The sequence below is a fragment of the Petaurus breviceps genome, unplaced genomic scaffold (assembly GCF_028583685.1).
Source record: "Petaurus breviceps papuanus isolate PSGF00001 unplaced genomic scaffold, PetGlider_PUasm1.0 90686, whole genome shotgun sequence".
NCBI classification, from domain to species: Eukaryota; Metazoa; Chordata; class Mammalia; order Diprotodontia; family Petauridae; genus Petaurus; species Petaurus breviceps.
In genome coordinates, this window is record NW_027187309.1 from 10,080,268 (window position 1) to 10,107,228 (window position 26,961).

The following is a 26,961-nucleotide window of genomic DNA, read 5'->3' on the forward strand; positions in this document are numbered from 1 at the left end:
AAAGTCGTTCTCTTCAATTTCTTTTTTTGAATGCCACTGACTAGTTTATATTTTGTATAATCATTAAACACAAGTTTAGATCTTGATTCAGTGTGAAATTTCCATTTTGAAATGAGGAAATTTTCTTTGTTCATTGTACCATAAGTACCCAACATTGTTCCTAATCTTAGTTATTACTTTAATTTGTTCTGTTTGACACACACGTTGTGAAGACTTTAATGTCTTTAATGATGGGTCAGATACTATAAAGGCTAATTTTGCATTTCATGGATTAAAAAAAGTTACTAATAGCCTTATTATGGTTATTTAAAAATTTTTTTATAAATAAAGAAAATGGATCTTGGGAATCAACTAGTGATATTTTTCAAAATAAATGCTAACTTTTCTTTCTTCCTGTTATTTGTCATTGTTGTATAGATGTCGCTTGATTATTTTTATATAAAATTCTAATTTTCTATTAAATATTATCTTAGTTCTCTGATTAGCATACTGTTACATCTGACTTCATCTAAACAGTGATTCTTTTTCATTCTCAGTGCCAGCTTTAAAAGAGAATCATTTTTTTTTTGTGCAACCCATTTATGCTTGTCTATTGTGTGACACAAGTGGTCCACTGAACATGTTGGAGACTCTTCTTGCTTTCTCTTGGCATTGCAAAGATGCCAGTAGAGCAAAACTAGCAATCCATCACTTTTTACCACATTGTATTCCATCTTTTTTTATGCTTATACATTTCTTTGATTGGGTTCATTAGCCTGCTTCTTCATAAATTATTCTTTGTAATATGTTTTACCCAACTCGCAGTCACCAAGCACCACTCCATTGGCCTCTGGGTGGCAGTCATCTCTAGTTCTTTGGAAACTATGATATTCCACAACGAGCAGCCATACATTATCACTAGAAGGATAAAAAAGGTGGACATTTATTTCAAGGAGAAGTCTGAGACTATTAAAAGATCATTGCAGTTTTCCAAAGGCAATCTAGGACCAGCTCTCCACCTTTTCAATTTTGAGCCCTACTTATATATTTGCAGTATTTATATAAGACAGAGAGGCAGACAGACAGGCAGACACACACACACACACACATGCTCTCACAGATCAGTTTTTCAGATTGTTTATCCAACTGCATTTCCTAGTCTAGAAAATAAGCATTTTGCATCCTGTCTGATGAAGAGGAGAAAAAAGAAGCCTTAGGTAGTATTTCTTATATCCACTATTGAGGAGAGTAGATGTTCTCTACTGTTTTCTGCTTCCACAGAAGTCCTACTCTGATGCCCCATTGTGGCATGGAGGTGACCCTGGGTTCTCAAAGGCTTTGCCAGTGGAATGCAAGCTCTGGCAGCTTCTATCAAGCTGGAAAGTTTTAAAGTATGGTCTCATTGACAAACTCTTATCTTCTGTCTGAGGCCCAGCCTAGCCAGATATGGAGAGGTTCAACTCTGATAGGTTGGATCACTAGGTGAGGAATGCTTTTTCATTCATTCATAGTAAAATTGGAGGAGGGAGGGAACACTTTCAGCCAGAGGGAATAAATGTTATTTAGCTATAGTAACATGTTGATTTTTTTAATCATGACCCCGAATCACTTAAAAGCTATTAAAATATTAACTAGAACACTAAAGAATTTTTTTTTATGTTAAGGATATTTGCTTGTATTCTAGTCTTTTAAAAATTCAAGTTGCTAAATTATATGAGAAGATTCCATAGCAGGGTTGGAGTTAATAATAATGCAACTGTAAATAAAAATAGCTAAAATTTAAATTTGAAATTTGCAGTGTGCTTTAAATATATTATCTTAACTGATCCTCATAACCACCTTGTGAAGTAGATGCTATTATTTTGTATTACTATGTCCATTTTATAGATGAGGAAAGGGTGAGAGATTTGTGTAATTCAATGTCTGAAACAGGATAAAAACGCAGTAGTATATGTAAACTTGTCTAAAGTCATGTCCCTCAAAACAGAATTACATGTAACAAAGGGTAAGAAATGCTTCTCCCCACTAGGCACTTATACTACTGGATATGAACTAATATATTTAGCTGTTAATTGGAAATGTACTCTTTGGACCATCTAAAATACTGTGCTTTTATCACATTTACTGAGCCAGGGAAGCAAGGAATTATTTTCAGTGTTAAAAGGAAATTATTTGGTTTTTCTCTGCCTTCTGGTATCTTCTTTTTCCAAATCTATTTTTTATTCTGAGCTTACTCAATAATATGGGCATTTTCATTTATATGATAGAACAGAAAAAAGAGAATTACACATAAAACTACAGATTTCTATAAAGTAGTTTGCTTTCCTTTTTAAGTACATAATAAATTCAACCTATCCTTTCAAATCTGTCCTGCTTATGCTTCTTTCTGACCTTCAAAACAATGTTTAAAAATGAGTTAATAAGTTTCATTTTAAAATCAGCAAATGTTTTCTAAGCACCCTCTGTGTCCAAAACACTTGCCGGGGATATAAAAATTAAAAAAAATAACACAGAAGGAAGTTCATTGTAGAGGGCTGTGACATATGAATAGAGAATACTGTCAGCTAGATTATAGCTGGAAGCTAGGTGGTATAGTGGAAAGAGTACCAAGTTTGGGATCAGGAAGACCTGAGTTCAAATCCAGACTTACTATGTGATCCTGGGAAAATCCCTTAACCCTATTTGCTTCAGTTTCCTCATCTATAAAGTGAATTGGAAACAAAAAGGGCAAACCACTCCAGTATCTCTGCCAAGAAAACCCCAAATGGGGGTTATGAAGAGTTGGGCATGATTGAAATGAGTGAACAACAGATTATAGCTGCTAAGGTGTAAAAGGTATCTAAAGGGGCAATGTAGGGAATAGTACATAATTTACAGAATTAGGAAGATAAATAGAATGTAAGCTCAGAAACATACACAGATTTTTTTTATATGTGTCCCTGATGTGTAGGATTACTTCATAGGTGACACATACTTGTTTGCAGGTTTGAATTATAGTTGTCTGTACTGAGGGTAGTAAAAGTCACCATAGGAATTTAAAAGTATATTCCCTAGTGAAGGTAAATATTGTTTTAGTGTGTTAGATTTATCAACTGAGTCCTTTATATCTGTTGTGCCATCCTGCTAGATTTTGTTCTTGTTCCTCTGCAAAATGTTCAGCTAAAACTTTCATTTGCAGAGCTTTATTACAGGATTTAAAAAAATATTCCTGCTTTTGTAGATCTCAGCAAGAAGTCACTTTTCTTCTGCTTTATAGAATAATGTTGCTTTCAACCTTTGAATTTCCAAATTGGATAAGATTCAGTAGCCCAAGAAGGAAAATTTTTTACCTAATTAATTAATAAGTTCATAACTATTTTGATACTTTTAGGTTTGACTGAAAATAAATTAAACTACTTCCTCCCCAGGATTTAAATCAGATATGCTGGTTGGGGGAAATATTTTCTTTTGCACACCAGTCCCTTTCCATTGTAAAAATGCTTTTATAGGGAAATCCCACTATCCTATTGCTGATCTCTATGCAACTAATTTTCCTAGAGGGAGGTAGTAGCTAAAAAAAAATAAAGTTAACATTTTCTAAGTATGTTTCTTGTCTTTTCTCCTAGTAAGGAATATAATGTGATGTATAGAATGTTGAATTATGAGTCAGAAAAGACCTGGGCTTGATTCCTTTCTGAAAATTATTTGCTATGTGACCACTGGCTGATCATTTTTTTTCTTGGAGCCTTAGCTACCTCATTTGTAAAATGGAGATAGTATTTGTACCATGCCTGTTTAAAAGTATTGTTATGGGGCAGCTAGGTGGTGCAGTGAATAGAGCACTGGCCCTGGAGTCAGGAGGACCTGAGTTCAAATCCAGCCTCAGACACTTAACACAAAAACTATCCATGTGACCTTGGGCAAAGTCACTTAACCCCAATTGCCCTCCAAAAAGCAAATAAAATAAAAGTATTGCTATGAGGTTTGAGTGAGATAATCACATAACATGTTTAGTAAACCTCAAAGTTTTATAATCAGCTTTTGTTATCAGTACGATAATTAGATGTTAAGGACAGTTTGTCGAGGTGGAAAAATGAGATTTTCAGTTTAGGTCCTTTATATACACATACATACACATATGTATGCATGAATGTATATGTATTTACATGTGTGTATATGTACATATGCATACATGAATATGTATATATCTCCTTTGTCTAGTCACCTAATCTCTTTGAGTCTAGGTGTCCTCTTCTGCAAAATAAAGACAATAATACTTAATACCTAAAAATTGTCTTTAATGCTTAGAGTAGAATTTTTAATGACATAGTAAAGAAAGTGTTCTTGATGCCAGTTGGAGAATTATTCTTGGGACCCTAGTTTCCCCATTTGTATAAAATGGGAGGTTTGGACTAGATAGCCATAAGGTCCCTTTAGCTTTATCATCCCTTAAAGCTTAAGATGTGATAGCTGTCTTTTATTAATTAAAAACTCCCCCTATATGCTTCTGGAAGAATTTCAATTCAAAAAGCTTTAATCATAGAAGCATGAGGTCCTTCATTCACATAGAACAGTGTAGTATGTCATCCTTAGATGATAAGTGCTTATACAGTCCTTCTCAACTCATATAGACTATTCTGATAGCTCCTGTGTCATTTGATAATGTGATCTGAGATTTTGTTTTGTTTTTAATGATTTATGTTATCATATTGAGATGCAGTGGGGTATAATGGGTAGAGAACTGACCTCAGAAATCAGGAAAACTTGGGTTTAGGTCCTTTCTCTTCATGGCCTTGGGCAAGTCACTTGATCTCAGTGATCTTTATGACTATTAGTTACAGAAAAAAGTACTGGTCTGCACTGGTAGAGGTTTTTCCCCCCAGGAAGTTCCCTATATTAATAAAATCAGTTACTGTTTCTATTCCTAAACCTTATGACTATGTTATTGCTTTTTCATACTTAAATTTCTTATATAAGTCCAATTTGATTGTGGTGAATTTTAAAAACATTGCTAATTTTTGCTCTTATTTAATATTTTTGAGTCAATATTATTATTGATTTGTAGTTTTCTTTCTTTCTTTTACCTTTCCTTAGTTTATATATCAGGACTATGTATTGTAAAAAGGAGTTTGGTATAAATTTTTCTATATCAATTTTAAAAATAATTTGTGTAGTATACTTATTAATTGTTCTTTAAAAGTTTGTGATAGAGGTCATCTTTAACTCCATTTGCAGCAGGTTTTTTCTTTGGTAGTCCCTTTATAGCTAATTTCTTTATAGCTAATTTTTAAGTTCTTTTTGAAAATGGTTTATGGGGTCTCTTTTGTGCTATTTTAATTTGGTTATTTTTTTAAAAGGTAAATGAAAAAAACATTTATTTAGCAATTCTATGTTCATATAGACCTTCATTTTAAATTTCATTTTTTTCTTGACATGATTATCTATAGTAAATTCTATTAGTTCTTTTTATCTTCTGTTAAGATTTTACCGTGTTCATTTTGTATTTTAATAATCTTATTTACCTTCTTTTAAATAAGATTAGCTAAAGATCAGTTTTGTGACAGTAACTTCCTAGTTTTTCAACATTCTTCCAATGTCTTCTTTTCCTAACCCATGTTTTCCATAGCTGCTAAAATAATCTTAAACCATAGCTCTAATTATGTCATAATTTTGAAGAATCTTTAAAGTCCTTAGCTTGATGTTTAGAGCCCTTCACATTTTGGTTCCATCCTGCCATATGTTCAACTCCCCACTATGTATTCCGTTGTTCTATTATCCTTGATCTTATCTTACCAAACTGCAACTTTGGATTACTTCCATCCTTCTTTACCTTTACTTCTATTGGCATTGAGTGCTAGAGAAAATCACAAAACTTTGCTGATTAGGTCCACTAAAAATTTGTTATATACTCTCAGCTGTGCCCTCACTGCATCAAGGTAATGCTTTTATACTTCCCTAATCAATTAGCTATCAGACTCCTTTTATAGCACCTTTATATCCCTCCCTAGACATCTTATGGCTTTCTTTCTCTTGCCCTCACATCTGAGAATATTGCTTCATATTCCACTGGGAAAAAATGTAAGAGAAGCCATTTTCTAAGAGGTTCCTCTTTTTCCCTTCTTTTCATCTCACTTCACTCAGTTGCCTTTTCACACTGACTCCTACTTTACCCCTGTTTCATGTAAAGCATGGCTCTCTTTTTCAAGGCAAATGCTTATACATGAATATAGTATCCTATTCCATCCCTTCTTTAGTAGATTGTGCCTTCTACTACCCTCACTTTCATTTACTCAGTTTTTCTGGGTAGGTGATTCTTGGTTTTAATCTCAGCTCCTTTGACCTCCAGAATATCATATTTGATCAAGTTCTCCAATCCCTCAGTGTAGAAGCTGCCAGATCCTATGTTATCCTCATTGTGTTTCCACAATATTAAAATTGTTTCTTCCTGGCTGCTTGTAATATTTTCTCTATTTTTTAAGGTCTTATTTTCTTCAGTCAGGTTGTTGACTCTCATTTCATAATTTTCTTGCATCATTCTCATTTCTCTTCCCAATTTTTACTCTACTTCTTTTATTTGGTTTTCAAAATCCTTCTTAAGCTCCTCTATGGCCTTTGTAAGCAGGTTATTCTTTTCTTGGAAGCTTCTGGTGCAGGAGTTCTGACTTTGCTGTCTTCCTCCTGTTTTATGCCCTGATCTTTTTTGTCCCCAAAAAAAGGAATCCAGGGTTGGACCACTGTGCTTGCCTTGCTCCCCTCATTTGCTCATGTTCCCACTCAATTACTTGACTTTTGAGCTTTTTGCCACAGTAGAACTCTGCTACCAGAGCGGGGTGTTTTGTCCCAAATTGCTAGGATTTTCTCAACTTCTGGAACTATTAGTTGGGTGCTTTCTCTGAAGCCTCCACACTCTCTGGAAAACTGGTCATGCACCCCAGGATCTCCAACCTAGACTGCAATACAGATCCAAGCAGGTTAAAGCAAGAGCAATTACCTCTCAGACTGGATGCTTGGTCCTCCTACAATCTGCAGACCAGGAGCTCTGAAGCAGCCACGTAGCAGCCACTTCTCTCTCCAGGGTGTAAAGGCCTGACCACATTCCTGAATTCCCAGTTCACAAAGTCCATACTGCCCTGACCTCTCACTTTGTCTTTAGCATCTCTGGATTGATAATTCTAGAAACAGCCACAGCTGCTGGTGATCTGAAGTCCCTCCAGGTGGTGCCTGGTTGTGGTTGCCCTGAGGCTAAAATCTAGGCTTGCACAGGGCTGGGATTGGCTCCCAAAACGCTGTGCTGGCCCCTTCCTGCTGGCCTGCCAGGCTGTCTTTAGCAGGAGGTTAGCTTCTCCGTATCATTTTGTGGGTTCTGTAGCTCCAAAGTTTGTTCAGAGTCACTTTTTACATGAATTGGAGAAGGTGGAAGTGGGAGCCCCTTGGAAGTCTTGTTTCTGCTCTGCCATCTTGACTCCACCCCTCTCGAGTCATGCGGTATGATTTTAGGACTGCACTGCTTTCTTCTTGGCCTGGGGGTCCATTGCCAAACCTCCCCTTCTTCTGCTTTCCATTCCTGTTCCCATCTAAAGAATACATCTCCCTTCAGGATTCTGCTCCATATAGAGCAGTCAATCCCCACCTAGTCTGGAGACCACTGAAGAAATCTCCACTGGGCTCCTGTCTCTCAAAATGGGGAGGAAGCTGCTTCCAAGTGGGAAAATCCAGGACAAGCCCCCATCTCTATGATGAAAAATCTCATCCAAAATTTAATCAAGAACATGGAGATCTCTTAGGATAGGAAAAGGAATTTATTCTCTTCCCCAGGTGAAGAGGGGAGTCTTCCCCATGACTGATCATGAGGAAGAGGCCCTAAGTGCCAGATCTGATGACCAAAATTTTCTCAGTCTTCCTTGTTGACCTCTCTAGCCTTTGATGTGGTTGACATGGCCTCTTCTCCTTGATACTATACCTTCTTCCAGGTTTTTCTGGCACTGTTCTCATGTTTCCCTTTTTACCTATCTGACTATTTCTTCTCAACCTCCTTTGCTGTATTTTCATATCCACATCCATAATGGTTGTTAACCATGAGGTTCCCCAAAGCTCTGTCCTTCTCTGTTCTATTGTATGTAGAGATCTCATTAGTAGCCATGGTTTCAGATATCATCTCTATGCAGAATTACTTGTCCAACCTTACTCTTATTGCTCACTTCCAACTACCTATTTTGACATCTTAAACTTCAACATGTCCAAAACTGAACTTACTCTGTTTTCCCCAAAACCTTTTCCTCTTCCTAACTTCCTTATTACTGTTGAAAGTACCACTATCCAGTCACCTATGCTCACAACCTAGTTATCTTTGATCTTCTCTCACCCCTCATGTCCAATCTTTTGCCAAATCCCCACTTTTGCAATGTCTCTCTTACATGCCCCTTCTTTTCTCATACTGCTGCCACTCTGTGTCAGGTCTTCATCTCCTGGACTTGTTTATCTTCCTACCTTGAGTAGTCTAGAGACTATTTACTAGTTAATATTCCCATTTTATCCCATGATTCTTCCTGTTCAGTAAACTCTAGTGGCCCCCCATTATCTTCATAGTCTTCTTAACACCTTATTTCCTTCTATGTACTTTGTAATCTAGTCACACTGGTCTCCTAACACAACTCACTCTTCTTACTGTAGTGCTCTCCTTATCTTCGCCTACTGGTTTCCTTCAGTTAAAATCTCACTTTCTTCAAGAAGCTCTTTCCAGTTCCCCTCAATACTAGTGCCTGGGTTCCTTGGAGCCTACTTCCAATTTATTGGGTGTGAGCTTGTGCACCCACACCCACACACACTATTGTTTATATGTTTTGTTTCCCATTAAAATGTGGCAGAGACTCTTTGCCTTTCTTTGTATTTCTTTATAGTGCTTGGTACGTGGGAAGAACTTTAAAAAGTACTTCTTGACTTGTCAAGGACACTCATTCCATTTTAATTGTATATTAAGGAAGTTTCTATGTAAGTTAACTTAAAATACATTCTACCCCAGTACATTTGTAGAGTTAGTAGGTGGAGAAGCAGGTAAGTGATCTAACCATATTTATAATACAAGGGAAATGTAAAGTTCATTTATAAAGAATTAGGTTTTCAAACTTTTTTCATATTTAAGATTCATTTTAAATTGTGAGTATACACACACATATACTTGTATATGTATTTATATATACTTTTGCATTTTATATTCCTTGAAACATGGCCGGTAGTTGTCTAAATATATAGTGAGTAATTTGAATTATAGACTTACTTATCAATCAAGACAACTCAGCCCTAGGGCAGGAGTTCCGAGCTTAGTATATGAAATTCTTCAGCCTCAGACTGTAGTACAAATGGTAAGAAGATGGATGAATTGGACAGTGAATTGGGATGTAAACTATGGTCTATTCTGATTTAGGGACAAATAGAATAGATAAAGTCTTTTGTACCACTTAAACATGAAATTATCAGAGGAACCATTTGAAAGAGTCATAATCACATTGTTAGACCTGGAAAGGCACTGAGAAGTTCTCTAATCCAACCCATTAAGAGATTAGTGGCTCCAAGTATTGGAAACCGAGAATGCAGAAAAATTTTGCTAGCCTTCTCAGCTCAGATTAGAGAACCTTCCTGGAAGCACAATTGCTGAAGATAGATTACTACCAAAGAGTTGGTTCATATGAAGATATTATTTATAACTGGAAGGAATCTTAAAGGTGGACTAGTCAGTTCCTTATTTGTAGAACTTGCTGAAGGTTCTATAGGTAGTAAGTAGTGGAATCAAGATTAGAATCTAGTATTCTTTCCACATGTTATCACAACAAGTATTGATACTTCAGCTCCCTTCTTTCTTTTTTTTTTTTTTATTAAGCAATCAGGGTTAAGTAACTTGCTCAAGGTTACACCAGTTATTTCTAGGTGTGGTGCTGAGTGTACCTGAGCCCGGGATTCTATCTCCAGGTCGTCCCAACACTGGAGCCGGTGCTCTTACTCGCTGAGCCACCTGGCCGCCCCTAAGCAATTGGGGTTAAGTAACTTGCTCAAGGTTACACGGCCAGGTGTTTCTGGGTGGGTGCTAAGTGTCTAAGCCCGGGATTCGATCTCCAGATCGTTCTGACACTGGAGCCGGTGCTCTTACTCGCTGTGCTACCTGGCCGCCCCCACCTCCCTTCTTTCTACCTACCTACTTCATCTCCCCCTATCCTCCTACCACCACCAAAGCTTTGGTCTTAAAGCCCATCACTTTTTTGGAGAACTCAAGTTAAGCTCTTTTTGTAGGCTCTGGCAATTAACTCCCCCAAAATTATACTCAGGATATAAAATTACACTGTGGACAAAAATTTGGGAAGAAAGTATTTAAGATCAAGATAGGGATTTTAAAAAGAAAAAAAGCTTGAGGGGTTGGTAGGGTGTTACCATTTTGCAAATGAGGAAATTGGTCCAAAGTTGGTAGAAATTTAAGACAGTATATATCATAGGCTATTTCTGGCAATTAAAAAGAACCATCTACATAAAGCTCTTACTAGTTTCATTTGTAAATTATTATAGATACCAGATCAACTTGTTTCATAATAGGGAGCAAATAGAATAGTTTTGTTAATTCTTTGTCCTTTCACTTCTGTGGAATTCTGTTTTTCCTTCCTTAGGCCTTGCAGTGTTAAAACATGTCTTGACACCAAGAATAAAGGCAACATATGTTGCTTTTGACTGTATGAAGAATTACTTAGATGCAATTTATGATGTTACAGTAGCATATGAAGGTACTGTGGATCAAATGGGAAAGAGAAAAGAAGCACCTTCTATGGCTGGTGAGTCTGATATTCTCACTTTTCCAATTTTATTTTATTTTTTAATGGAAACTTGGATGGATGTATAAGTTTTGCCAAATAATTCAAAAATTCATTTTAAATATCAAACCGAAATTGATAGCAGTATTTTTACTATGTTAATACATATCTTAGAGTAAATTAGTCATTTATGGGGCAGAGATTAAATTTTAGAATACCCTTTAAATGTTCCCATGATAAAGTGAAAGCATTTTTGGAAAACTTAGTGTGCAATATGATTTTAAACAATTATTATTAATATGGAATCCTTGAATTATATTTTTACTGATATTTACCATGGACTACCATCAGGCATAGCAAAGAGCTATTTTTCTGTTATTTGTTTTTATTTGATTCTGCCTCTTGACTTTGTTCTTTAAATATAAAAGTTTCATTCCTAAACTCTGTTCTTTTTATTTTAATCATTTTTCTCTACTAATTTCAACTAGCAATTGGCTAGTAGAACTAGTTTTAGATTTTAATTTTAATAATCCTATCATATAAAGAGATACTTAAAGTAAAAACAGTAGCAATAATCACTATCTCAAGTCATCTCTATGTAGAACACTCTGCTAGATTCCAGTGATAGAAAGAGGTTAAGTGACCCATGCAGTCATGGGGTGGAAGTCTAACTGTTACTTTTTTCCCCAAGTTTTAAAAAATTAGTTAATTAATTTTTAGTTTTCAACATTCATTTCCACAAGATTTTGAGTTCCAAATTTTCTCTCCATCATTCCCCTTCCACCAACCCAAGATGGCATGCATTCTGTTTACCCCTTACTCCGTCTGCCCTTCCTTCTATCATTCCCCCCTGTTCTCCTTATCCCCTCCCCCTTACTTTCTTGTAGGACAAGATAGATTTTTATATTCTATTGCCTATATTTTTTTCCCAGTGCATGTAAAAATCCATTTTTTTAAACATTTGTTTTTAAAACTTTGAGTTCCAAATTCTCTTCCTTCATCCCTCTCTACCCACCCTCATTGAGACAACAAGCAATTCAATATAGGTTTTACATGTGTAGTTATGCAAAACACTTCCATAATGGTCATATTGTAAAAGACCAGTTATATTTCCCTCCATCCTATTCCATATCCCCCACCCCACTTATTCTGTTTTCTCCTTTGATCCTGTTCCTTTTCAAAAGCGTTTACTTCTGACTACCGCCTCCCCCAATCTACCCTCCCTTCTATCATCCCCACCCCCCCATTCCCTTCCACTTTACTTTCCTGTAGGGTAAAGTACCCAGTTGAGAGAGTATATTATTCCCTCATTAAACCAAATCCAATGAGAGTAAGGCTCACTCTTTCCCTCTCACCTCTCCCATCTTCTCTGTTGTGAAACCATTTTCTTATCTCTTTTATGTGAGATAATTTACCCCATTCTATCTTTTTCTTTCAATATATTCTTATCTCATTTTATTTTTTATTTTTTAAGATATCATCCCTTCATTTTATTTTTTAGCTATCATCCCTTCATATTCAACTCACCCTATGCTTGCTGTCTGTCTGTCTATCTATCAAACTATCTATCTCTATCTATCTATCTATCTATCTATCTATCTATCTATCTATCTATCTATCTATCTATCTATCTATCTATCTATCATCTATCTATCTATCTAATCTATCTTCTCCAACTGCCTTAACACTGAAAAAGGTCTCATGAGTTACAAATATCATCTTTCCATGTAGGAATATAACTAGTTTAATTTTAATAAGTCCCTTATGATTTCTATTTACCTTTCCATGCTTTTTGTGATTCTTGTATTTGAAAGTCAGATTTTCTATTCAGCTCTGTTCTTTTCATCAAGAATACTTGAAAGTTAACTATTTCATTGAATTTCCATTTTTTCCCCTGAAGTATTATATTCAGTTTTGCTAGGTAGGTGATTCTTGGTTTTAATCCTAGCTCCTCTGATCTCCAGAATATCATATTATCATATTCTAAGCCCTTTGTTCTCTTAATGTAGAAGCTACTAGGTCTTGTGTTAACCTGATTGTATTTCCACAATACCTGAATTGCTTCTTTCTGGCTGTTTGCAATATTTTCTTCCTGACCTGGAAACTCTGGAATTTGGCTACAACATTCCTAGGAGTTTTCTTTTTGGCATTTCTTTCAAGAGGTGATCAGTGGATTCTTTCAATTTTTCTTTTTTCTTCTGGTTCTAGAATATCAGGATAGTCTTCCTTCCTTCCTTCCTTCCTTCCTTCCTTTTTTTTTTTTGCTTTTTGGAGGGGAAAAGGGGGTTAAATGACTTGCCCAAGGTCACACGACTAGGAAGTATTAAGTGTCTAAGGCTGGATTTGAACTTAGATCCTCCTGACTCTTGGGCCAGTGCTCTATTCACTGCGCTACCTAGCTGCCTCTCCTTGATAATTTTTTGAAAGATGATGTCTAAGTTCCTTTTTTGATCATGGCTTTTAGGTAGCCTAATAATTTTAAAATTATCTCTCCCGGGTCTATTTTCCAGGTCAGTGGTTTTTTCCAGTGAGATATATTTTTTCATTCTTTTGGTTCTGTTTTATAATTTCTTAATTTCTCATAAAGTCATTAGCTTCCATTTGCCCCATTCTAATTTTGAAGGAATTATATTCTTCAGTGTTTGGACTTCCTTTTCCATTTGGTCAATTTTGCTTTTTAAGGCATTCTTTCCTCATTGACTTTTTGGACCTCTTTTGCCATTTGGATTAGTCTATTTTTCAACATGTTATTTTCTTCAGTAATTTTTAGGGTCTCTTTTAGCAAGCTGTTAACTTGTTTTTCATGATGTTCTTGCATTACTCTCATTTCTCCACCCAATTTTCCCTCTACTCTTACTTGCTTTTCAAAGTCCTTTTTGAGCTCATCTGTGGCCTGTGACCAATTCATATTTTTTATGGAGGCTTTTGACTTTGATGTCTTCTGAGTGTATGTTTTGATCTCCTTTGTCACCAAAGTAAGATTCTATAGTCTGAGTTTTTTCCATTTGCTCATCTTCCCAAACATATTCTTGACTTTATAACTCTTTGTTAAGGTAGGACTCTGCTTCCTGGGGGGGCTGGAAGTTGAGGGTGGGCATGCTATTCTTTCCCAGTCTTCAGGGTTTTGTATCACCTGCTTGATCCCCAGCTATTGCTGCTGCTGCTGCTGCCGCCACTGCCACCTCCTTTTTCCCCTCTGGCCTGGGGCTGGACTGTGTTCCTTTTTCACCCAGGTTCTGCAAAGTTACTCCACTGACCTTCCATGTTGTTTGTGGGTTGAGAAGTCTGGAAACTGCCAAAGATGCCAGTATCAGTCCCCTGAGGCCTTCTTAGGCCTTGTCTGCCCTGGCAGGGCCCATGTTGCACTGTGCTTAGCTCCTAGCCTGGTGAGATAGACCCTTCCTGTCTACCTTCCAGGCTAACTTGGGCTGGAGATGTGCTTCAGTCTGTCATTTTGTGGGTTCTGTAGCTCTAGAACTTGTTTAGAGTAATTTTTTACAGGTATTTGGAGGGGCTTGGGGGAGAGCTCAAGTAAGTCCTTGCTTTTATTCTGCCATCTTCTGTTGAAGTCTCATTAAGGAAATGAGAGTGGTTGATACAATACATAGGTAATAAAGGAGTGCCACTGAAAGTACTTATTGCTGGGAGCTCTGGTAATCTGTAATGTTTTCATAGAAGGAGGTAAGACTTAAAGTAAAGGAATTAATTAGAGGAGAGGGGAAGGCATTCTAGTTGGGAAATGGCATTAATGTTTGGAGTTAAGAATGGGCATTAGTTCTTGACACAAACAAAAGCCCTCTGGCTAGGGTGTAGGTTTCATATAGGGAAATAATGCGAGTTAAGGTTAGGGAGCAAAAGTGAGATTCATCTATGAACCTCTGTGAATCCCCCAGATTGTGGAAAACCTTGAATGCTCAACCATGAAGAATAGGCGTTATTCCCTAGGCAACAAAGGCAGCTGTGGACAGGACAAAAGGAAGCATGTGAGGAGAAATAATTTGTTAGTGGATTATGGTATCTGTTTGTCAGGGAAAGGAATGATTAAAGTAATGAAAAAGCATACCTTGCCATATTTGCTGCTTATAGTTGCTTCTTGCTCTCAATCTCAGGAGAAGGTGGTGTTTCTTAAATATAGAGATAATATAATAATATGTTATAATAATTATTAATAAAATAATAATAATAAAGGGAGAGTAAACCTATTGTATTCCTTGATATTTGCACATGGGTTTTTGCTTGTTTGTTTGTTTTTTGGAGGGGGGAAGGCAAGGCAGTTGGGGTTAAATGACTTACCCAAGGTTACACAGCTAATAAGTGTCACGTGTCTGAGGCTAAATTTGAACTCAGGTCCTCCTGAACCCAGGGCCTCTGCTCTATTCACTGTGCCATCTAGCTACCTCAAAACACAGTTTTAATGTCAGTGATTTGGGCATCTTTTGGGAAAGTATTTCCCTTTATCTTTGAACAGCTGTTTGTGGGGGCAAACCAAAGAATTAAGTGTTTGACTGACCATATAATTTTAATGTAATGAGAATGATTTAGAATAAATAACTATTCCATTTGTCTTTCATATGAGTTAGATTCAAGTGTTAAGTAGGAGACTAAGTTGAGAAATTTCTCAATTAGAGCAGCCTAAATTTGATATTTCCATTATCTTGTTTCTATAATGATTAATTGTGCATTATATAATGTATATATAATTGTATATAACATATATGATATGTTATATACAATTATATATAATGTAATATAATTATATAAAGAAAAGCTAGATAGAATTCTAGTCAGCAAAATTTCAATCTAGAAAGAGACTTTTTGAGTTTGTTGAGTAGATAACTTAAAAAAAAGATACCAGAAATCCTAAGCCTGTTTATTCAGTGAAATAAAATATTTGTAATATTTGTAATCTATTTTCAAATGGTAAAATCGTAAGGTATATTTTTAGTATTAAACCTAACTAGTAAATTTTCCTAACTTTATTTCCTGCAGTTGATTAAAGAAATAATAGCCTGAAGCTATTCATTATCAACCTTTATATTTTCTTGCTTTAAAACACTCTTCATTGTGAAGTGCTTTGTAATCTTTATGTAGGAAAATAATTGCCTTGGGAATAGTGAAATCTATACCAATAAGTACAGTGCTAGATTTCCAGGCTGAGTAGACTAGTAGAGAAAAAATTGACAAGTATTTTGTTTACCCATTGCCTTTTTTAGCTTTCATTTATACTCCAGTTGGTGAAGATGCCTGGTGAACTAAAACATCAGAATGGTTAATTTTGTATGCCCATTAAAAATTAAAAGCCCCAGATTTTGTTAATACATTTTTTGGGAATCCTTCCTTGTGATAAAGTAATTAAGCAAATTAAGCAAAAACATTTTCTACAGTGACCATGTCTATTAATCTTAAGATGGCTGTAGAATATTCAGTTTGAAATATCCAAAAGATGGTTGTTAGACTGGAACATTAGCAGAGAGATTAGGGTGATGTATGTATGTATGTGTGCATGTATACACACATATACATATACATAGTATATAGTTTATTCTGCATAATGATGATTGTGAACAAATGGGAGCATTAACACCAATGCGATATTCATAGGTGCCCATGGTGCCTATGAATATACTGGTATAGTTGTGAATTACAAAATGTAACATGCTCTCCACATGGAGGACAGAACCAAAGCATTTATCCAAATATCAGAAAACTGAGTCCCCAAACCAGAAAGTCAAATTCATTACAGTAACTACAAAGTTGGTACACATAGCCCATGAAGCCAACACCCACATTCCCAAGCCTTCCCAAACCTTCCCTCTGCCAGGCCTTCAAAACAAAACAGATGCTCTCAAGCAAGAATCTCCCTCTCTTACTCACAGTAGCTCCTCAGCCTCCACACTGCTTGCTTCCAGCAGTTCTGGCTCTCAGCTTGGGTTTCTCCTTATATATAGTTATTAGCTCCTCCTTGTTCCACCCCTTTCTGTTACAACAGCAAATTCCTCCCACTGTGGGATTCACAAGTTCTACTTACCAGCAAAGGCCTGATAGAATCAAGCAGGAGGCTCAACTTGAAACAAGGAACTAAGTACTTATTTGCTTGCCATTAAAAGGACCAGGGAAGATCTTCAAATCCTCATTACCATTGTAGGGAGCTAAAGAGAAATCATTCCATTCATATCACAGCTTGTTTTTGCTATTATCCAAATAATGGGTACTTTTGTTTTCCAGCTCTTTGCTACTACAAAGTGTTGACATAAATATAACAACGAGATCTCTAGGTCAAAATAGGTATATTTTATGTAAGTATTGCTTTAAAGAGAAGAGATAACTATGGTGGATAGCATCAATCTATTGCCTAGGGTATCTAGTAAACAGTTACTTGGTGGTCCAGATATCTTGCTGGGACTCGTTATTGCTCCTACTCCAGTTTCTTCTTGACTTTTGGACTATTTTCATTACTAGAAAACTTAGGTGGGTGAGATCCCATTCTTGTCTCCCTTCTGGGATTTGGAAGCCTCTTTGAAACAATAGTGGTTTACAGAGGTGGCACTTGCTCCTCTTTCATATGCACTAATATCATATGTGAAATCAGTGTTCTCTCATCAGTGATGGATTTTCCTCCTTACCTGAGTACTTAGTGATGATAGAGGAGATGCCACACCATTCTCCCTACTTGCATGACAGCCTGGACATATGTGTAGGATTATGATACTAAATTTAAGCCAATTAACATAATCACCTTGTGCTTGGGACTTGAGTTCTTTCCCTGTCTTCCATTTCTAGCCTTTGTAATCAATAATCATTCCATCTTGAATACAAGCCCCTTTCAAAGACAGGTATTTAATAAATATGTATTGAACTGAAATAAAACAAATGTATTTCTCTTATTTTTTATTGTTAATCTAGCATGTGGCAGTGAAAGTTAACTACCAAACAACCAATGCTACTACTTAATTTCAGGAGAACCATATTAGTATCCTTAGATATATTGTTTCAGGAGATCCTTGCTGTGACAGTTACTTGGCTATGTGATCAGTCGATCACATAAATTTTCTGAGGCTCATCTGTAAAATGAGAGTGTTTATATGATCCTCTAAAATTGTGATCCTATTTATTTCTCCAATTTCCATCTTAATTTTTTATCATTGGGAATATTTTCCAAATTTTCCCCATTGTCTCCTCAATGCCTTTAGATTGATGGAAAAGGAAAGGGAAGTTGTGATTTAAAAAAATATATAATACAAATAAGCATCATAGATACAATACTTTTTCTTTTAGAATTTGTTGTATACATTTTGCTAGTACAAGAATGAAAAACATTGAAAACACAAGAATTAGTAAACTATTAAATAGTAAGTAAAATTAAAATTATTATATGACCTCTATACAACTTGCATTAATCAGGCATATTTAGAATTCATCAGTTAAGTTACCCTTTATTACAATATGGTATGATGTGTTAAATGAGTTTCCTTCCCCCCTTCCCACCCTTAGACCCCCATACATAACTCTCCTCCATTGAAAAACGAAGGAAAAGCAAGATCCTTTTAACAAATAAACATAGTCAAATGAAACAAATCTTCACATTACACATATCCAAAAATATATGTCTTATTCTGTATCTTGAGCCCATTACATCTTTGTTAAGAAGTGGGTAGAAAACTTCATCACAGATTCCTTGGAATTATGGTTGCTTCTTGCCTTACTTAATCAGAGGTCATAAGATTTTAAGACTTTTGTATATCTTTATAATTAAAAAAAAACAACCTAGTATTTTTCAATCAAAATTTAAACTTTAAAATTACCTTAAATACTCTTCCTTTCCCTTTCTACCCTTACCTAGTTGAGAAAGAAAAAGCAAAACTTTTGTTACAAACATTTATAGTCAACTAAACAGATTCCTCAGTTGACCATGTACTTTCCATTCCCACCCCTGAGTCCATCTCTTCTCTGTCAAGAAAGTATGTTCAGCATAAGTCTTCTGTAATTGTCAGTCATTAGGATGATCAGAGTTCTAAAGTCTTTAATAGTTGTCTTCACAATAATGTTTTATTGCATAAAATGTTTTCCTGTTTCTGCTTCACTCTGCATCATTTTATTCAAGTCTTTCTAGGTTTCTCTGAAATTGTCCCCTGCATCATTTCTTTTTTTTTTCAAATATAAAATTTAATAATTACAGATTCATACAAAATTTTATACCTTGTATTAATAAAAACAATGAATTACAAGAAAATAATATATTGACTGAGTAGCAAAAAGGGTATGTTAAACAGTCAAAAAGGCATCAAGTGACATTGGTTGGGTCATTATTGAGAAAATTGCCAGTGGAGACCATTGATTTTCTAATACTCTTGCCTTACCACCAGATGATATTTTTTTCCCCCAATTGAATTTGTTGATGACTCAGCAACTTTCCTTTTTTTTTTTTTTACTTGCAATCTGTTGGAAAATATATATTAAACATCAGATCTGTGTGAAGAATTTTTCTAAGCACTAGGATAAAAGTAGAAAATGAAGACAGTCCTTGATCTCTAGAAGAATACATTTTAGTAGCGGGGTTTTCTTAGGTTGGGTGAACAATGGCCCCAAATACAAATTCAGTATCTGGATATTTGAATCATTGTGGAAAATGATAGCAACAACAATCTTTTTTTTAAACATAACAGGGTTGTGAGGAGAAAATCATTTAACAAAACTTTTCATGCTTGAAGAATTAAAAACAAATGTGAATTTATAATTAACACTGTAAGATTTTGAGGACTCAATATCTGGCCATTATAAAGACAACAGAAACATGCCACATTGCTTATAATATATACTAAACACATACAGACATCTATGTGCACACATGCATTCACAACACACATGGGTTCATATATGTATACGTATGTACATATAGACATGTATACATGTGTGTATATCTACATCTGTCTATATTTAGTTGAATAGATATAGTTATATAGTCTTTGAGAGTTTCTTTTACTAAAACTTTCATCTCCTTCTGACCAACTTGGTGATGAACATCCCTGAACTTAGTTAACAAAGCCCTGCAACATTTCTTAAAATAAAATAGTATTCTGTCACATTCATATACCATAACTGGTTTAAACATTTTTCCAATTGATGAGGCTCACTTCACTCTTCATTAGTTCATATAAGTCTTCCTGGGTTTTCTCTGAAACTATTCATTTGGAGATTTCTTACAACACAATAATACTCTATCACATTCATTTACTATACTTTATTCTGTTATTCCTTAATTTTCACTTCTTTACTGCTACAAAAAATAGTTGATAAAAATATTTTTGTACATATGGGTCTTTTTCCCTTTTTTAAAAAAATCTCTTTGGGTTATATACCTAGTAGTGGTATCACTGGGTCAAAGGTATGCACAATTTAATGCCATTTTTGGCAATTCTAGTTTTCAAATTGTTTTCAGAATGACTGAAAGCAATCTATAACTATTCGCTATAACTACAGCTGCCTATTCCGCCTCGTCACTTTAACATTATTATTTTCCTTTTGTGTTAATTTTGCCAGTGTAATGGGTGGTGGAACCTCAGAGTTATTTTAACCTTCCTTTATCTAATTAGTGATATAGAGTATTTATTTCATTTGACTGAAGATAACTAGTATTTCTTTTAAAATTGCCTGTTTGGCACATTGATGGATTGCTTCAGGAGCTATGAATTTGTCCTGTCATCCCATTAAGAAACTTGGAACTGTGCCTGAAATGTTGCTATAAACTATGTAGACCAGGGGTGGAGAACCTGTAGTCTTGAAGTCACATGTAGGCCTTGTAAGTCCTTGGATGCGACCTTTTCACTGAGTTCAAGTTTTACAGCCAAATCCTTTTATTAAAGGGATTCTGGCAGTTTCGATTCAATCTAAGGGCCAACTTGAGGACGTAGGGGGCTATATGTAGCCTCGAGGACATAGGTTCCCCACTCTTTGACCTATACCTCAAAGACATCAGTACCTCTTTTTCTAATGACAAAGAAGGAGAAACTAAGGGGTTGACCAACAAATAGAACAATAAAATGAATTATGGTAAATTAATGTAATGGAATAATATTGTATTGTAAGGAATTATAAAAGGTTGGTGTCAAATGCTGGAGAGGATGTGGGCAAATTGGAACACTAATGCATTGCTGGTGGAGTGTGAACCTTTCTGGAGAGCAATCTGGAATTATGCCCAAAGGGCTATAAACAATTTCTTACCCTTTGACTCAGCAATACCACTTCTAGGGTTATATCCCAAAGAGATCATAGAAGTGGAAGATAGACCCATATGTACAAAATTATTTATAGTGGTAGCAAAAAATTGGAAATTAAGGGGGTGCTCATCGATTGGGGAATGGCTGAACAAGTTGTGGTATATGCATGTTATGGAATACTATTGTGCTATAAGAAATGAGGAGCAGATAGACTTCATATTTATTTGGAGAGGCTTATACAAACTGATGCTGAGTGAGAAGAGTAGAACCAGGAGAAATTAGTACACAATTACAGACACAACGTATGTGTGATGACCAACTTTGATAGACTGGACTCTTCTCAGCAATGCAGTGATATAAGTCAATCCCAAAAGACTCATGATGGAGAGATATGTCTACATCCAGAGAAAGAACTAGAAAGAATGGAGTTTGTATCCAGATTGAAGCAAACTACCTGATCTTTTGCCTTTTCTTATTTGTTTGTTTTTTTTTCCTCTTTACCATTTTTCATTCCATCTGATACAATCCTTCTTTATAACCTGACTAATGTATAATGTGAAAGTATTTACACATCCTATACTTGACTGTATGCTGCCATGGGAAGGGGAGGGGAAGGAGGGGGACAGAATGTGAAACTCAAGAAATTGTAGAATTGAATCTTGTAAACTAAAAGTAAACAAACAAATTAATTAAAAAATACTTAATAAAAAAAAAAGGTTGGTGTCTGAGAAACCTGGGATGATTTTGATCATCATGAACTAATGCAGAGTGAAGTTAGCAGAAGCAAGAGAACAATTTGTACAATAATGATTGTGTAAAAATGAACAACTTTGAAAGAATTAATAACTGTGATTGACAAGCCATGATTACAGAGTAACAAAAATGAAGCATGCTACTTGCCTTCTGTCAGAAAAGTAATGGTTTCCAGATGTAGAATAAGATATTTTTGGACATGACCAATGTGGGAATGTGTTTTGCTTATTTCACACTTATTCGTTAAAGGTTTTTTGCTTTTCTGTTTACCCTCACACACCTCTTTTGTTGGAGGGATTGAGTTTTGGAAGGGAAACAAATGCTTTTAAATTGGGAGAAAAAAGATTAAAAATGCTTTTAAAAGCCTGCCAATTCCTCTCCTTTTGTCATTTGTCAATTACAGAATGGTTCTTATTTCTATATATATGAATTGATGTTACATATCTTAGAAATTAAGCTTGTTTTCCAGGGATGTCATCCATAGGCTTATTTAAAAAGGTACATCATTTTTAGTATGTGTGTTTATATCACACTGCTTAAAAAGTGTTAAGGCTGTAGTTGTCAGTTATATGGGCAGGATACTACTTAAGGTGTTAATTGCAGTATATCTAGGTAATTAAAAGTCGTGGGTATTAGATACCAAGTATAGGGAATAATAAAACAAGGAACAAACAACGTCTTCTCTTTCTACATTATCTCATTTGGTGATTTCTCATAAATTCCTATGGATTCAGTTATTATCTCTGTGCAGGTGATTGCCAGATTTATTCATCCATCCCCTTACAGCTCTTCTGTGCACTTATTTCACATCATCAGCTATCAGTGAACATCTCAAACTGCATGTCCCATAGATATCTTAAATTTAATATGCACAAAACAGAACTTATATTTTCCCCCAATTCCTGTCTTCCTAACATTGTTTTTTTTTTACTTTTTAAAATTTATTTTTAGTTTTCAACATTTATTTCCACAAGATTTTGAGTTATAAATTTTCTCCCCATCTTTCCCCTACCCTCTACCCCAAGATAGTGAGACTACTGAATACCCCTCCCCCCAGTCAGCTCTCTCTCTTATATCCTCCCCCATGGACCCTCTAACTTTCTAGTAGGGCAAGATGAGTTTCTATACCTCAGTGCCTATTTATAGTATTTCCAAGTTGCATGAAAAAAACAATTATTTTCAACATTTGTTTTTAAAACTTTGATTTCCAGATTCTTTCCCTTCCCTTCTCACCCACCCCCACAGGGAAGATAAGCAATTCAATATAGGTTGTACATGTGTAGTTATGCAAAGCGTTTCAAAAGTATGAGCTTCTAACTACCCTCTCCCCCAATCTGCCCTCCCTCCTATCATCCCCTCTCTTATCCCCTTCCCCCCTATTTCCCTGTAGGGTAAGATACCCAAGAGAGTGTGTATGTTATTCCCTCCTTAAGCCATATTCAATGAGAGTAAGGTTGACCAATTCTCTTTCATCTTCCTGCTCTTCCTCTCTATTGTAACAGTTTGCTCTTGCCTCTTTTATATGAGATAATTTACCCTATTCTATCTTTCCCTTTTTCCTTCTCTCATTATATTCCTCTCTCACCTCTTCATTTTATTTTTTAGATACCATCCCTTCCTATTCAGCTGATCCTGTGCCCTCTGTCTATGTATACATATACACACATGTTTCTATACACACATATACCCTCCTATATAAACATATATATGTATGTGTACATATATATGCATATATATTCCCTCCCATTATCCTCATAGTGAGAAAAGTCTCATGAGTTACAGTTATTGTTTTTCCATGTAGGAATGTAAATAGTTCAACTTTAATAAGTTCCTTATGATTTATTTTCCTTGTTTACCTTCTCTTGCTTCTCTTGCTTCTTATATTTGAAATTCAAATTTTCTGTTCAGCTCTGGTTTTTTCATCAAGAAAGCTTGAAAGTCCTCTATTTCATTGAATGAACATATTTTCCCCTGAAGCATTATACTCAGTTTTGCTGGGTAGATGATTCTTGGTTTTAATCCTGGCTGCTTTGACCTTTGGAATATCATATTCCAAGCCCTTTGATCCCTTAGTGTAGAAGCTGCTAAATCTTGTGTTATCCTGATTGTGTTTCCACAATACTCACATTGTTTCTTCCTGGCGGCTTTTAATATTTTCTCCTTGACCTGGGAGCTCTGGAATTTAGCTATGATATTCCTAGGAGTTTTCTTTTTGGGATCTTTTTCAAGAGGCGATTGGAGAATTCCTTCAATTTCTATTTTTCCTTCTGGTTCTAGAATATCAGGGCAGTTTTCCTTGAGAATTTCTTGAAGAATGATTTCTAGACTCTTTTTTTGATCATGGCTTTCAGGTAGTCCAATAATTCTTAAATGATCATTGGATTTTTGGGCCTCTTTTGCCATTTAAGTTAGTCTGTTTTTTAATGTGTTATATTCTTCAGTATTTTTTGGGTGTCTTTAACAGGCTGTTAACTTTAATTCTTGTTTCTCTTTCCAATTTTTCCTCCACTTCTCTTACTTGATTTTCAAAATCCTTCTTGAGCTCCTTCATAGCCTATGACCAGTTCATATTTTTCTTGGAAGCTTTTGATGCAGGAGTTTGACTTCGTTGACTTCTGTTTCCATATTTTATCCTTTTTGTGCCCCAAAAAGGATTCTATGATCTGATTGTCCTTCTCCTTGCTCATCTTGCCAGGTAATTACTTGACTTTTGAGCTCTTTGCCATGGTAGAACTCTGCTTCCAGAGTGGAAAGTTCTGTCCCAGATTGCTGGGGTTTTCGCAAATGTTGTCAGAGGTCTGAGAAGGTGCCCTCTCTACAGCCACCACAAACTCTAGCACACTGGCATTTCTTACTCCAGGACCACCACCCAAGATTGTGATCCATATCCAAGTAGGTCAAAGCAAGAGCAATTACCCTCTGAATGGTTGCATGGTCTCCCTAAGATCTGCAGGCCAGGAGCTCTGGAAACAGCCAGGTGGCAGCAGCTGCAGCCTCTTTTCCTCCACCAGTTCTTGCCCTGGGGGCAGGGCCCTGACCCTGCTCTTCTGTCACCCAGTTCCAACAGATTTCCCCACTGACCTTTTACTTTCTCTTTGGCATTTATGGATTGAGAAGTCTGGAAACCACCACAGCTGCTGGTGATTCACTCTCCTGAAGTCTGCTTTGGCTGGTCTGTGCTGCTGGTAGGGGCTGCTCTGGCCTGGTGTGGCTCACGTGAGATTGTGAGCAGCTCCCAGCTTGGTGTGATAGACCCTTCTTATCAGCCTTCTAGGGTGCCTTCAGCAGGAGATTTGTTTCTCTGTCACTTTGTGGGCTGTGTAGCTCTAAAATTTGTTTAGTCATATTTATAGATATTGGAGATGGTTGGAGTGGGAGCTTAGACAATTTCCTGCTTTTACTTAATCATCTTGGCTCCACCCCCTCTTCCTAACATTAGTATAACTATTCTCATCCTGTTGTCATCCTTGACTTTACTCATACTCGAACCATAGATATCCAATCTGTTGCCAAGTCTTACCATTTTTATCTTTACAACAAAGCTTGCATATGTCCCTATCTCTGTTCTAAGCTGCCCCCCAGGTGCAAGCTTCTGTTTTGTCTGGTTAATCTCTCTTGCTCAAGTCTTAACCCACACCAGTCTCCACACTCAGTTTGCCAAAGTGATTTTCCTAAAATATGTTACTCTCTCCAATTCTAGTTCCCAACTCCATGCCCTTTTTACTGCCTGCCCTCCCCATTCCTGAAATGCCCTGCCTCCTCATCTTTGCCCACTGATTCTTTAAGAATGCGCTCAAACCCTACTTTCTGGAAGAGGCTTTTTCTACTTTTTCTCTCCCTTCCCCCACAAGTCCTTTCCCTCCAAGTTTATCTCTCATTTATACTGTAAGCTTCTTGATGACATACTTCATATTTTTGCCTTTCAATTTGTAGCATTTAGTACAGTGCTTAGTATTTTGTAAATGCTTAATAAACACTTGTTAATGGACTGTCCTATAATCCCTATGATGTACCTTCTCTTCAAACACACATCCATCAAGGGACTCCATCATTATGTTCTCTTTGAAATAAACCACCCTTAACAAATTACAATAATTAAATAAAATTCAGAAGTCACTTTTTTTTTCTTGAGAATTTTCCCATTTCTCAGCTTCCCTTTCTATTCTGGTATTCCCATATACAACTCTTCTGTCCTCTTTCTTTAGCAACACAGCCAGATGATGGTTCTATAACTTCAAATTTCTCTACTATCCTGGGAAATATGCCTATCTAATTACCTGCTGTCTTAAGAAGTGCTAGGTTAGGTATTGTAGTTATTAAATAATAATTATGAGGTATATTAGATTGCAATACTTCATCTTCCTTGGAAATTTTAGAGTAGTAGATTAAATAGTTTCTAGAAAAACAGCTAAACTGTTGAAGAGATTTCAAAACGGGTATCTCAGTTTTGTTTGAGTGGTATTATAAAGTAATAGGTAGAGAATGTATCTGAAGAGAAGGATTGGTCCTACTGAATTCTAACTTCCTTTTCCCTTAGAGCCTAGATTCCAAGTTTTTTCAACTGTCTGCATTTTTCAAGGTCTTTCTTGCTGCACCATTGTGAAAACTGACTCTCTCAGTATCTTACTATCATTTTAGGAATTTTATATTTTCCTGTTTTTAAGTGAAAAATATAATCTATCATCAGTTTAGTTATAATGTCTTCTGAAGTTATGGCAGAAGTAGGATAACCAGATTTCCACTATTCTGTATCAGTATGAAACAAAAAGCATGAATTTTCCATTCATTTTATTAAAATGGAAATAGATATCATTTCTTTTTTTCTTTTTTAGAATTTCTCTGCAAAGAATGTCCAAAAGTTCACATTCACATTGATCGTATAGACAAAAAAGATGTCCCAGAAGAACAGTTGTCTATGAGAAGATGGCTTCACGAACGCTTTGAAATAAAAGATAAGTAAGTAACATGTATGCTTAACACTGTTCTGCATGTGACTGAATGTCTTCATCTTTGACATCTGAAGAAAATTTTTGTGCAAATGATTTCTATTAGATTTCATTCTTTGAGTTAGTTAAATGTCTTCATTTTTATGTCACCAAAAGAATTATAAAAATTGACCTGGTAGATTTTTTTCATTTTGTTTTATTTTTATTCTATGCACATACATTGAAAAAATTTCTTTTACCATGACAACAGAAAAAACAGAGAAAATACAAAAATGCCTTCAGTCCTATGTGGCCCCTTTT

At 35.8% G+C, this 26,961-nt stretch overlaps 1 protein-coding gene across 3 annotated transcripts in view; it reads left to right on the forward strand.

Moving 5' to 3' along the window:
• Nucleotides 1-26,961, forward strand: part of AGPAT5 (1-acylglycerol-3-phosphate O-acyltransferase 5) — a 90,245-nt gene that overhangs the window by 45,499 nt on the left and 17,785 nt on the right. For 2 of the 3 annotated variants that reach the window (XM_069065415.1, XM_069065414.1), the window contains 2 exons: nucleotides 10,608-10,769; nucleotides 26,548-26,671. In XM_069065415.1, the coding sequence (XP_068921516.1) occupies nucleotides 10,608-10,769; nucleotides 26,548-26,671 (286 nt within the window). The remainder of the gene's footprint in view (nucleotides 1-10,607; nucleotides 10,770-26,547; nucleotides 26,672-26,961) is intronic. The other variant, XM_069065416.1, reaches the window with a different exon arrangement.